Raw genomic sequence first — 12,563 nt, 5'->3', positions numbered from 1 at the left:
GTGGCTGACTAAATACTTTTTTCCCCCACTGGATGTGCAATAATAGTGTATAACATGATTTTTGAATGACTACCTCATCTCTGTTCCCCACACATACAATTATCTGTGAAGTCCCTCAGTCGAGCAGCGAATTTCAAACGCAGATTCAACCACAAAGACCAGAGAGGTTTTCCAATGCCTCGCAAAGAAGGGCACCTATTGGTAGATGGGTAAAACAAAAACAAAAACAGACATTGAATATCCCTTTGAGTGTGGTGAAGTTATTAATTACACTTTGGATGGTGTATCAATACACCCAGTCACTACAAAGATACAGGCATCCTTCCTAACTCAGATGCCGGAGAGGAAGGAAACTGTGAATGTTCCTGAGTGTCCGAGTTACAGTTTTAACTTAAATCTACTTGAAAATCTATGGCCTGAAAATGGCTGTTGAGCTATAATTAACAACACATTTGACAGAGCTTGAATAATTTTGAAAAGAATAATGGGCAAATGTTGCACAATCCAGGTGTGGAGAGTTCTTAGAGACTTACCCAGAAATACTCACTGCTGTAAACGCTGCCAAAGGTGCTTCTACAAAGTATTAAATCAAGGGTGTGAATACTTATGTAAATTAGATATGTATGTATTTAATTTTCAACAAATTCGCAAACATTTCTGTAACAAGGTATTGAGATAATGTCACGTTCTGACCTTTATTTCCTTTGTTTTGTCATTATTTAGTATGGTCAGGGCGTGAGTTGGGGTGGGCAGTCTATGTTTGTTTTTTCTATGATTTGGGGATTTCTATGTTTCGGCCTAGTATGGTTCTCAATCAGAGGCAGGTGTCAGGTAGCCTGGGTTTCACTGTGTGTTTGTGGGTGTTTGTTTCCGTGTCTGTGTTTTTCACCACACGGTACTGTTTTGGGTTTCGTTCATTCCACGTTTTGTATTCAGTTGTTCATGTGTACTATTTCTTATTAAAAGAACCATGGACACTTACCACGCCGCATATTGGTCCTCCGATCCTTTTTGCCTCTCCTCTTCGGAAGAAGAGGAGGAAATCCCTTACAGAATCACCCACCACAACAGGACCAAGCGGCGTGGTGACAGGCAGCGGCAGCAGGAGCAGCGCGATGGAGTACTGGACATGGGAGGATGGATGGAAAAGGACCCTGGGCACAGCCTGGAGAATATCGCCGCCCCAAAAAAGAGCTGGAGGCGGAGAAGGCGTAGAGGCGCTGGTATGAGGAGGCAGCACTGCGGCGTGGATGGAAGCCCGAGAGTCAGCCCAAAAAATGTCTTGGGAGGAGGCACACAGGAAGTGTGGCGAAGCCAGGTAGGAGACCTGCGCCAACTTCCTGTGCTTACCGGGGGGCTAGAGAGACCGGGCAGGCACCGTGTTATGCTGTGAAGCGCACGGTGTCCCCAGTGCGGGTGCATAGCCCGGTGCGGTACATACCAGCTCCGCGTTTTGGCCGGGCTAGAGTGGGCATGTGTGTGCCATGAAGCCGGCTCTACGCATCTGGTCTCCTGTGCGTCTCCTTGGGCCGGCTTACATGGCACCAGCCTTGCGCATGGTGTCCCCGGTTCGCCTGCATAGCCAAGTGCGGGCTATTCCACCTTGCCTCACTGGCAGGGCGACCGGGAGCATTCAACCAGGTAAGGTTGGGCAGGCTCGGTGCTCAAGAGCTCCAGTGCGCCTGCACGGTCCGGTCTATCCGGTACCACCTCCACGCACAAGCCCTCCGGTGGCAGCCCCCCCGCACCAGGCTGTCTCTCCGTCTCATCCCTACAGGTGCTCCCGCCTGTCCAGTGCTGCCGGAGCCTTCCTCCTCTCCAGCGCTGCCGGAATCTCCCGCCTGTTCAGCGCTGACGGAGCCTTCCTCCTCTACAGCGCTGCCGGAGTCTCCCGCCTGTCCTCCACCTGTGAGAAGGAAATCCCTTACAGATAAACTTTTGTTATTGACCAAATACTTATTTTCCACCATAATTTGCAAATAAATTCATTACAAAATCCTACAATGTGATTTTCTGGATTTTTCTTTCTCATTTTGTCTGTCATAGTTTAAGTGTACCTATGATGACAATTACAGGCCTCTCTCATCTTTTTAAGTGGGAGAACTTGCACAATTGGTGGCTGACTAAATACTTTTCCAGCATCTTCACAAGGTCCTTTGCTGTTGTTCTGGGATTTATTTGCACTTTTCGTACCAAAGTACGTTCATCTCTAGGAGACAGAACGAGTCTCCTCCCATACATGAAGGGCACATTTTGGCATTTGCTGTATGATCGATGAGAAACTCCATATTGCAAATGTACGGTCCCTTACTAGACATCCGCAAATTTTTGTAAAATTTGATGGTGGTGGGCCGTGCACCGGGGCCAAATCTTCCAGGAAGTCATCGAACGAAGTCTCTAGGACATTCGGTTTCCGTTTTATAGAATGTTCAAACTTTGGTCATTTTTCCGCTGTCCCGGTAAATTCCACCATATTGCAAATGGAATCTTACTGCAAATGTACAAAACATCACCAATCACGACATGGCCATTTCTCCTAAAAGGAAAATACTTCGAAGACGAAACTTGGTGAGCATAGGTTTGGACTAATGGGCCGTTAGCCCCGAAAAAGACGGTGTCGAGGCCTCAACGCTTGTTCAGGATAGGGGGCGATATTTCCCCTTTGGATGAATTGCGTGCCCATAGTAAACTGCATAAAAATCTGTCCTAAATTGCTAATATATGCAAATTATTATTATTATTGGATAGAAAACACTCTGAAGCTTCTAAAACCGTTTGAATTATGTCTGTGAGTATAACAGAACTCACAGGGCAGGCAATCTTCCAAACTAGTTTTGAGATCCTGAAAGTTGGGGCAACTTTGACGTCATCGCCCCCTCCCTTCCCAACAAGTTATTGATCTGGAAACACTTCCTATGTCTTCCACTAGATGTCCTCATTCAGTAGAGCGTTTAATTGTGCAAATGCTGTGAACTTTGACTCAGTGAGGCGAAAAACTTTGAGTGTCGCGAGGATTTCCATGTGCGTTAGGGCGCGCATTGGGCACAGAGCTTCCTTTGTTCCAGCTAGCCCTAGATGAACTATGATTGTCCGGTTGGAATTCCATTTGTTTTGTACGTTTATAACATCCTAAAGCTTGATTCTGCACTTAGTTTGACCAGTTTAGTCGACCTATAATATGTAATTTGGAAGTTTTGATGCGCAATTATTCTGGACCAGAAGTCATTTTTTGGGCATTTGAGCTGAAAGTGGTAGCATATGCTACTACATGGACACTAGAATTGAAACAAAACGATGTATTGGGTAAGTATGACTCCTTCCACTACATTCTGATCGAAGATCATCAAAGGTAAGGGAATATTTATGTTGTAATTTTGTATTTCTGTTGACTCCAACATAGCGGAGAAATATTGTTACGTCTGAGCGCCGTCTCAGGTTATTGCATAGTCAACTAATTCTGTAACGTTAAAAACAAATCTGACACAGCGGTTGCATTAAGAACCAGTGTATCTTTCTAACTATATGTAAAACATGTATCTTTAGTCAAAGTTTATGATGAGTATTTCTGTTATCTGGCGTAGCTTTCCATAATTTCTCCAGACATTTTTGATAATTTTATGAACATGGCGTCAATGTAAACCGTGATTTATGGATATAAAATGCATATTATTGAACGAAACATAAATGTACTGTGTAACATGTCATATGACTGTCATCTGATGAAGATTTTCAAAAGGTTAGTGATTTATTTTTTAATCCTGCTTTTATAATTTTATATTTTCTGGGACAAAATGGCTGCCTCTTGTCTTTGTTTCGGTGGTGGTCTAATATAAATATGTGCTGTGTTTTCGCTGTAAAACATTTAAAAAATCTGACATGCTGGGTAGATGAACAAGGTGTTTATCTTTCATTTGAGGTATTGGACTTGTTAATGTGTGGAGGTTAAATATTTCTAAGAATATTTTTTCATTCCCTGCGCCACCGTTTCAGCTGAACGGGGGGGATGGCGTACCCTGAGAGGGACGCCTCGCTTTAACAGGTTTTAAATCCTCTTTGGGGTAGGCTCTCACATAATCTTGAGTTTTAAGTCTTTACGTTAAGAACTGACTGATTTACAGAGGGTTGAATGAGTGTGTGTGATTTCACAAAATTACAGAAAATCACAGAAAAATCGCAGAGCTCCGAAACCCACCTTAACGGATTCGTCTGAACACGCCGCAACTGGATCTAACTTTTTTGGGGGAAAAAAACATTTTTTGGAGCATCACCAATTGTACATTGTACGATTTCTCTTAACTCCTTGCGTCGAGCAATCCCGTATCCGGGAGCATAATCATAGCCTCAAGCTCATTACCATAACGCAACGTTAACTATTCATGAAAATCGCAAATGAAATGAAAGAAATATATTCACTCACAAGCTTAGCCTTTTGTTAACAACACTGTCATCTCAGATTTTTTAAATATGCTTTTCAACCATAGCTACACAAGCATTTGTGTAAGAGTATTGATAGCTAGCATAGCATTAAGCCTAGCATTCAGCAGGCAACATTTTCACAAAAACAAGAAAAGCATTCAAATAAATCATTTACCTTTGAAGAACTTCGGACGTTTTCAATGAGGAGACTCTCAGTTAGATAACAAATGTTCATTTTTTCAAAAAATATTATTTGTGTAGGAGAAATCGCTCCGTTTTGTTCATCACGTTTGGCTAAGAAAAAACCCCGAAAATTCAGTCATTACAACGCCAAACTTTTTTCCAAATTAACTCCATAATATCGACAGAAACATGACAAACGTTGTTTAGAATCAATCCTCAAGGTGTTTTTCACATATCTATTCGATGATAAATCATTCGTGGCAGTTGGGTTTCTCCTCGGAAGCAAATGGGAAAATACACGCAGCTGGAGATTACGCAATAATTGCGACGGAGGACACCAAGCGAGCACCTGGTAGATGTAGTGTAAAATGGTCAATCTTCCAATGATATGCCTACAAATACGTCACAATGCTGCAGACACCTTGGGGAAACGACAGAAAGTGTAAGCTCATTCCTGGCCCATTCACAGCCATATAAGGAGACATTGGAACACAGCGCCTTCAAAATCTGGGGCACTTCCTGTTTGAAATTTCATCTTGGTTTCGCCTGTAGCATCAGTTCTGTGGCACTCACAGACAATATCTTTGCAGTTTTGGAAACGTCAGAGTGTTTTCTTTCCAAAGCTGTCAATTATATGCATAGTCAAGGATCTTTTCGTGACAAAATATCTTGTTTAAACGGGAATGTTTTTTTATCAAAAAATTAAAAGAGCGCCCCCTATATATCCAATAAGTTCAATTACGATAGATAAATGGCTGGTTCTTTTTTCCTGACACCATAGGTTCATGTACTTTGACTATTTTCATATCTGACCTTTAATCCCAGAAAAATTTCCTTAAATTCACCATAAAGGTGTTTTGATATACCCAACCTGCAGATTGTGAAAACACTGCATTCAACCCTGTGTATATCAGTCAATTCTTAACATAAAGACTTTAAACTCAGGATTCTGTAAAAGCCTACCGCAATGAGGATAGTCCCTTAAATTGAGGTCATAGGGGCTGTTTCGAAGGGTTAAAAAAGTCAGATATTTCATACGTGTGATTAGGCAACCCTCATGAACTGTAAATCAATAATTTCTCCCATCAGATTTCCAAGAAAAGCGCACACACACACACAGCAAGGACGGAGTGACAGTGTGGGGCTTAGAGACACACAGAGCCTGCAATAGTTACCTTTGTTCAAACTATCAAAGAACCGTCAGACCTAGAGCTCGGACATTTTAGAAACCTGTTCTAGAGCTCAAGTCGATAGTGCACGGTGAGTTATGTAGCTCTAGAAGACCGAGAAACAGCCTCGTACATTTGCAATAACTTCAATTCATTTTGACCATCGCGAAAATGACAACATTTAGAAAAGTCCCCGTGTCGCAAGACTAGGTGCATTGAAACCGCCTCGGCCCATAGAGATGGGCCCTAAATTTTCTGTCCGATAGCTCATTCAAGGACCCCGTAGCAACGCCCGGAAAACGTGGATTATCAGCACCAATTAAGGTCTCTGCTATGGCTCCAAATGACCTATCGAGCCGAAACTTGGGTTTCTGGGTCGCCTCAGCTAGACCTACACATAATGTCAGAACTGGACCCGCAGCTAGAACGTAACTACATGTTTTATGTTTTTAGTATGGTTTAAACAGAAGGTGCTGTGAATTTTGGGCCTGCTCTGAAATATGTGATAGTTGGCTTCTAAACAAGTTGGAAAAAGTAGGTGTGGTGTCAGTTTGTATCAGTTTGGTGTCCGAATGATATCTAATTGACTGATGGACGGTGACTTGCTGGCTGACTTTTGTCCATTTGCAATATGTTTAAACAGTGTTAGACCATCACCAAATTGACATTCTGAAATCAACACCAACGAGCGATGGAGAGGAACCAGAATCACTGCCCGGCCATCCCAAGTTCAAATTCGTGATGGTAGATGCCCATTGAAACATATTGCAAATGGACAGCTGTGCGCCTGGTGATTGGAATGAGTTACCAGGAGCACATTTTTAAAATGTTTTTTTTATTGCCTTTAGGGGGGTGCAAGGGGTCTACTACCCATCATTTTGGACGTTTTTCAAAAAATCATTAAAAAACACTTCTGTCTCATCATACATGACAAATAGACCATCTAGGTTGATTCATGGCTTAACATAGTGCTATATATCATTTGGGCAGTATAAATTACATTTGAACATGGTTCACTGACTTTTGGGTTTGGAAACCGACATCCTATGATCGTACATGGCAAATGGACATAACAACCTGATTTGACACTATCAATACTTTCATATTGCATTTGGACATTTCTTATGGCATATTTGGCAATGGTTCACTGACTTTTGACTTCGACTTATGACTTCCTATGAAATCATATTGCAAATGGACAAAACATATGCCTTATTGATTTTTTTTTTAAATGACAATAAATATGACAAAAGTATGTTCATATAGTTCGTATACGTGTATAATTGACTAAAAAATCTAAAGAATTTCAAAAAACAGTCCAGAAAACACTTTAAGGGGGTGATAAGTTTTTCATTTTTATTTTCAAATTTTCCAAATTTGACCCTTGGGTCTTGACTTGATGTGCATTTGCAATGTGAAAATTTACCGTGGAGCGCGCTCGCCATCTATTGGATTTTTGCTGTGTGACACTTGGCATTTGCCATATGGCATTTGCAATAAGTTTTGAATGAAACAACATCAATTTGAGTGGTATTGTACATTGTGTATATGTTTCGTGCGGTGCCAATAAGTTCCCATTCATTTTTGTCCATTTCAGGGGGGGGGGGGATTCCCTTATTGGTATGATGGCTGCGTGGTCCCATGATGTTTATACTTGCGTACTATTGTTTGAACAGATGAACGTGGTACCTTCAGACGTTTGAAAATTGCTCCCAAGGATGAACCAGACTTGTGGAGGTCTACAATTTATTTTCTGTGGTTTTGGCTGATTTCTTTTGATTTTCCCATGATGTCAAGCAAAGAGGCACTGAGTTTGAAGGTAGGCCTTGAAATATATTCACAGGTACACCTCCAATAAACTCAAATGATGTCAATTAAGCCTATCAGAAGCTTCTAAAGCCATGACATAATTTTCTGGAATTTTCCAAGCTATTTAAAGCCACAGTCAACTTAGTGTATGTAAACTGTTAGTTTGAGTAGAGACAGAGAGACACCGTATGTAATCCTCCTGGTATATCTATCTCAGAGCCCCAGGGACAGATCCCAGATCCACCCCACACAGTGTTTATGGCCTTCAGCATTAACACCCTGCCAGAGACAGCACCATACAGAACAGGGCTCCGGGCAGCCGAGCGGAAATGGAGGAAAACTCGCCTCCCTGCGGACCTGGCATCCTTTCACTCCCTCCTCTCTACATTTTCGTCTTCTGTCTCTGCTGCTAAAGCCACTTTCTACCACTCTAAATTCAAAGCATCTGCCTCTAACCCTAGGAAGCTCTTTGCCACCTTCTCCTCCCTCCTGAATCCTCCTCCCCCCCCTCCTCCCTCTCTGCAGATGACTTCGTCAACCATTTTGAAAAGAAGGTCGACGACATCCGATCCTCGTTTGCTAAGTCAAACGACACCGCTGGTTCTGCTCACACTGCCCTACCCTGTGCTCTGACCTCTTTCTCCCCTCTCTCTCCAGATGAAATCTCACGTCTTGTGACGGCCGGCCGCCCAACAACCTGCCCGCTTGACCCTATCCCCTCCTCTCTTCTCCAGACCATTTCCGGAGACCTTCTCCCTTACCTCACCTCGCTCATCAACTCATCCCTGACCGCTGGCTACGTCCCTTCCGTCTTCAAGAGAGCGAGAGTTGCACCCCTTCTGAAAAAACCTACACTCGATCCCTCCGATGTCAACAACTACAGACCAGTATCCCTTCTTTCTTTTCTCTCCAAAACTCTTAAACGTGCCGTCCTTGGCCAGCTCTCCCGCTATCTCTCTCAGAATGACCTTCTTGATCCAAATCAGTCAGGTTTCAAGACTAGTCATTCAACTGAGACTGCTCTTCTCTGTATCACGGAGGCGCTCCGCACTGCTAAAGCTAACTCTCTCTCCTCTGCTCTCATCCTTCTAGACCTATCGGCTGCCTTCGATACTGTGAACCATCAGATCCTCCTCTCCACCCTCTCAGAGTTGGGCATCTCCGGCGCGGCCCACGCTTGGATTGCGTCCTACCTGACAGGTCGCTCCTACCAGGTGGCGTGGCGAGAATCCGTCTCCTCACCACGTGCTCTCACCACTGGTGTCCCCCAGGGCTCTGTTCTAGGCCCTCTCCTATTCTCGCTATACACCAAGTCACTTGGCTCTGTCATAACCTCACATGGTCTCTCCTATCATTGCTATGCAGACGACACACAATTAATCTTCTCCTTTCCCCCTTCTGATGACCAGGTGGCGAATCGCATCTCTGCATGTCTGGCAGTCATATCAGTGTGGATGACGGATCACCACCTCAAGCTGAACCTCGGCAAGAAGGAGCTGCTCTTCCTCCCGGGGAAGGACTGCCCGTTCCATGATCTCGCCATCACGGTTGACAACTCCATTGTGTCCTCCTCCCAGAGCGCTAAGAACCTTGGCGTGATCCTGGACAACACCCTGTCGTTCTCAACTAACATCAAGGCGGTGGCCCGTTCCTGTAGGTTCATGCTCTACAACATCCGCAGAGTACGACCCTGCCTCACACAGGAAGCGGCGCAGGTCCTAATCCAGGCACTTGTCATCTCCCGTCTGGATTACTGCAACTCGCTGTTGGCTGGGCTCCCTGCCTGTGCCATTAAACCCCTACAACTCATCCAGAACGCCGCAGCCCGTCTGGTGTTCAACCTTCCCAAGTTCTCTCACGTCACCCCGCTCCTCAGCTCTCTCCACTGGCTTCCAGTTGAAGCTCGCATCCGCTACAAGACCATGGTGCTTGCCTACGGAGCTGTGAGGGGAACGGCACCTCAGTACCTCCAGGCTCTGATCAGGCCCTACACCCAAACAAGGGCACTGCGTTCATCCACCTCTGGCCTGCTCGCCTCCCTACCACTGAGGAAGTACAGTTCCCGCTCAGCCCAGTCAAAACTGTTCGCTGCTCTGGCCCCCAATGGTGGAACAAACTCCCTCACGACGCCAGGACAGCGGAGTCAATCACCACCTTCCGGAGACACCTGAAACCCCACCTCTTTAAGGAATACCTAGGATAGGATAAAGTAATCCTTCTCACCCCCTTAAAAGATTTAGATGCACTATTGTAAAGTGGCTGTTCCACTGGATGTCATAAGGTGAATGCACCAATTTGTAAGTCGCTCTGGATAAGAGCGTCTGCTAAATGACTTAAATGTAATGTAAATGTAAATGTAATACAGAACAGCTGTGGTGTCAGTGTCCCTGTGACTGCAACATGCACTGTCTTCGTTAACAGACTGATATTCACTGTCTCTCACTGTTGGGAATATCAATGTTTCAACAGAAGATACCCTGTGAGAAATCTCTGGCTGGTGTCGCTGCCTTTCTTTAGTTGTTAGAGATGGGGAAATGGGGATACCCTCAGAGAGGGAGGAACTGTGATTACTTATGAGGATACGATTTCAACTGATCTGTACAGTACCTTTGGATATAATATATAGCTGTGTAATAAATCATGGATCAAATGGAGGGCCTTTACAGAGGGCTCGGTTAACCAAGAGACGGACTGTGACAAACTGTAATTGGGAGCATGGGAAAGAGCACAGGGGAGGGTTTCTGGCAGGGCTCTATTTCAGGTGACCTTGGTGTCCAGCAGGCAGCAGCAGCCATGTAACTCAGTGATGTGTTTCAAAGGGGCCAGCCTGCATGGCAGCACGGCAGTCGTCCGAGTTACATTTGCTTACAGCTTCGGGTAGAAGTTGCCCTTATAGAGCTAGGACCAGCCTATCCTCCCCAATCAGATGGGCAGACAGACAAACAGACAGACAAACTGACACACACACACAAAATAAATATAATGAAAGGCAGGCAAGGCAACTAACCATTTTTTGCATGTTAGCGGCCATGGGGGTGACCCAGCTGCGCAGCCTATTGTGCTGTGTAACAATCAGAAAATGCTCCTTCAATCCAAGCCCTGGAATAAAGAACAGAACAATTATTTAGGACTGGTCGCCATGGCAATGGAATGCAAGTGTCTGTAAGGGGGGCAAGGGGGTTGGCTGAAAGGTCTGTTGATACAGTAGCACTCCACAACATTGGGACAGTGTATATCCACAGCCGGTACATGTGATAGGCCTGTCATTGGAGAGCTAAAATGTGTTTGGCCTATCATTGGAGAACTAATATCTCTATTCAATATATAGGCCTTGTAGCCTTACTGAGGATGTTTTTCCCAAATAGGATTCTAACAGAAATATAACAAAATCTTAGTTCTCAAAATCCTATAGCATTCTTTATTTTATTGGGAAAGAAGAAAAATCCCATAGGTTATTTTGACTGGGGGATTAAAACGTAGCATAGCATAATTGACTAATGAATGTCCAATGTTTAGCCTATATGCAAATCACATTTTTGCAATTTACCAAAGTTAAGATGGAATGTAGGAAACAGATGACAATTTACAAGTTGTATCTGCTTCAAATTAGTTGGTTAGTCCAGTATGGCTCAGTTGATAGAACATGGGTTGTGGGTTCGATTCCCACGGGGGCCCAGTATGAAAATGTAATCACTCATTACGATACATCGCTCTGGATGATAGCGTAAAATGTTAGCCTATATCCACTGTAAATGAAATAACATCCTGCATTAATTAGAATAGTTTGAGGATTTTTTGCAAGAGAAATTAATAAAAACAACCACACTTCTTCACATATACTGTATCGCGTGCATCGGCCACCCTGCTGTTTTCCTCTGACCAGCGCTGAGCCGATCACAGAACTGTCGACGCGCGCTCTTACCGCTCTCAGATGAATCAGCGCGGCTCGGTTTCTCCGTGCTTATCCTATTCGCCTGGGTGAGGTACTGGGTCTGGAGGGTCACCATGAAAAACAGAAGCAGACACAAGGGTCCCGTTAGAGACCCCATGGCTACTGAGGTAAATAGTGCCAAGTACTCTAAACTCCTTGTGGACAAGTGGCTCCCTCTTTTACCCTGCTCTTCTCTCCCTCTCGTTCACTCCCACTCCCCCTCTCTCTCCTCTTCCCACGAGTTTCAACATTTTGTAACTGTTCTTATCCACTCGCGCACAAAGTTGGCAGCTACTCAAACTTTAGTTGAATGAACGATACACGATCTGCGATAAACCCACATGGACAACCAAACATATAAAAGCTTGACTGACCTTTCAACCACACAGTATTAAGTGTCATGCAGTGGTGCCCCGGTGGGGCTGTTTAGGCTGTTTAGCTAAAAAAATATATATATATGTACAGTATCAGTCAAAATTCTGGGCACCCCTACTCATTCAATGGGTTTTCTTTATTTTGACTATTTTCTACATTGTAGAAAGACATCAAAACTATGAAATAACACATATGGAATCAAGTAGTAAGCAAAAAAGTTTTAAACAAATCAAAATATATTTATATTTTATATTATTCAAAGTAGTCACCCTTTACCTCGGTGACAGCTTTGCACACCCTTGACGTTATCTCAACCAGCTTCACCTGGAATGCTTTTCCAACAGTCTTGAAGGAGTTCCAATATATGCTGAGCACTTGTTGGTTGCTTTTCCTTCACTCTGCGGTCCAACTCACCTCAATTGGGTTGAGGTCAGGTGATTGTGGAGGCCAGGTCATCTGATGCAGCACTCCATCACTCTCCTTCTTGGTCAGATAGCCCTTACACAGCCTGAAGGTGTGTTGGGTCATTGACCTGATGAAAAACAAATGACAGTCCCACTAAGCATGGGATGGCTTTTCACTGCAGAATGCTGTGGTAGCCATGCTGGTTAAGTGTGAAGGAGAAGCAGCTAACAAGTGCTCAGCATATGTGGGAACTCCTTCAAGACTGTTGGAAAACA

The 12,563-nt window shown here is 44.1% G+C and overlaps 1 protein-coding gene across 3 annotated transcripts in view; it reads right to left on the bottom strand.

Moving 5' to 3' along the window:
* The window catches only part of LOC115112355 (C-type lectin domain family 18 member A-like), a 32,385-nt gene extending 20,668 nt beyond the window's left edge, over nt 1–11,717 (bottom strand). For all 3 annotated transcript variants that reach the window (XM_029639367.2, XM_029639366.2, XM_065013119.1), the window contains exons 1-2: nt 11,500–11,717; nt 10,585–10,676 (exon numbers count right to left, since the gene is read on the bottom strand). In XM_029639367.2, coding sequence (XP_029495227.2) covers nt 10,585–10,676; nt 11,500–11,626 — 219 coding nt within the window. In that variant the 5' untranslated portion in view covers nt 11,627–11,717. The remainder of the gene's footprint in view (nt 1–10,584; nt 10,677–11,499) is intronic.
* Nucleotides 11,718–12,563: the final 846 nt, after the last annotated feature.

Source organism: Oncorhynchus nerka, linkage group LG28 (genome assembly GCF_034236695.1).
Source record: "Oncorhynchus nerka isolate Pitt River linkage group LG28, Oner_Uvic_2.0, whole genome shotgun sequence".
Lineage (NCBI taxonomy): Eukaryota > Metazoa > Chordata > Actinopteri > Salmoniformes > Salmonidae > Oncorhynchus > Oncorhynchus nerka.
The sequence above is the reverse complement of the archived record's forward strand: the minus strand, read 5'-3'. Positions and strand labels throughout refer to the sequence as shown.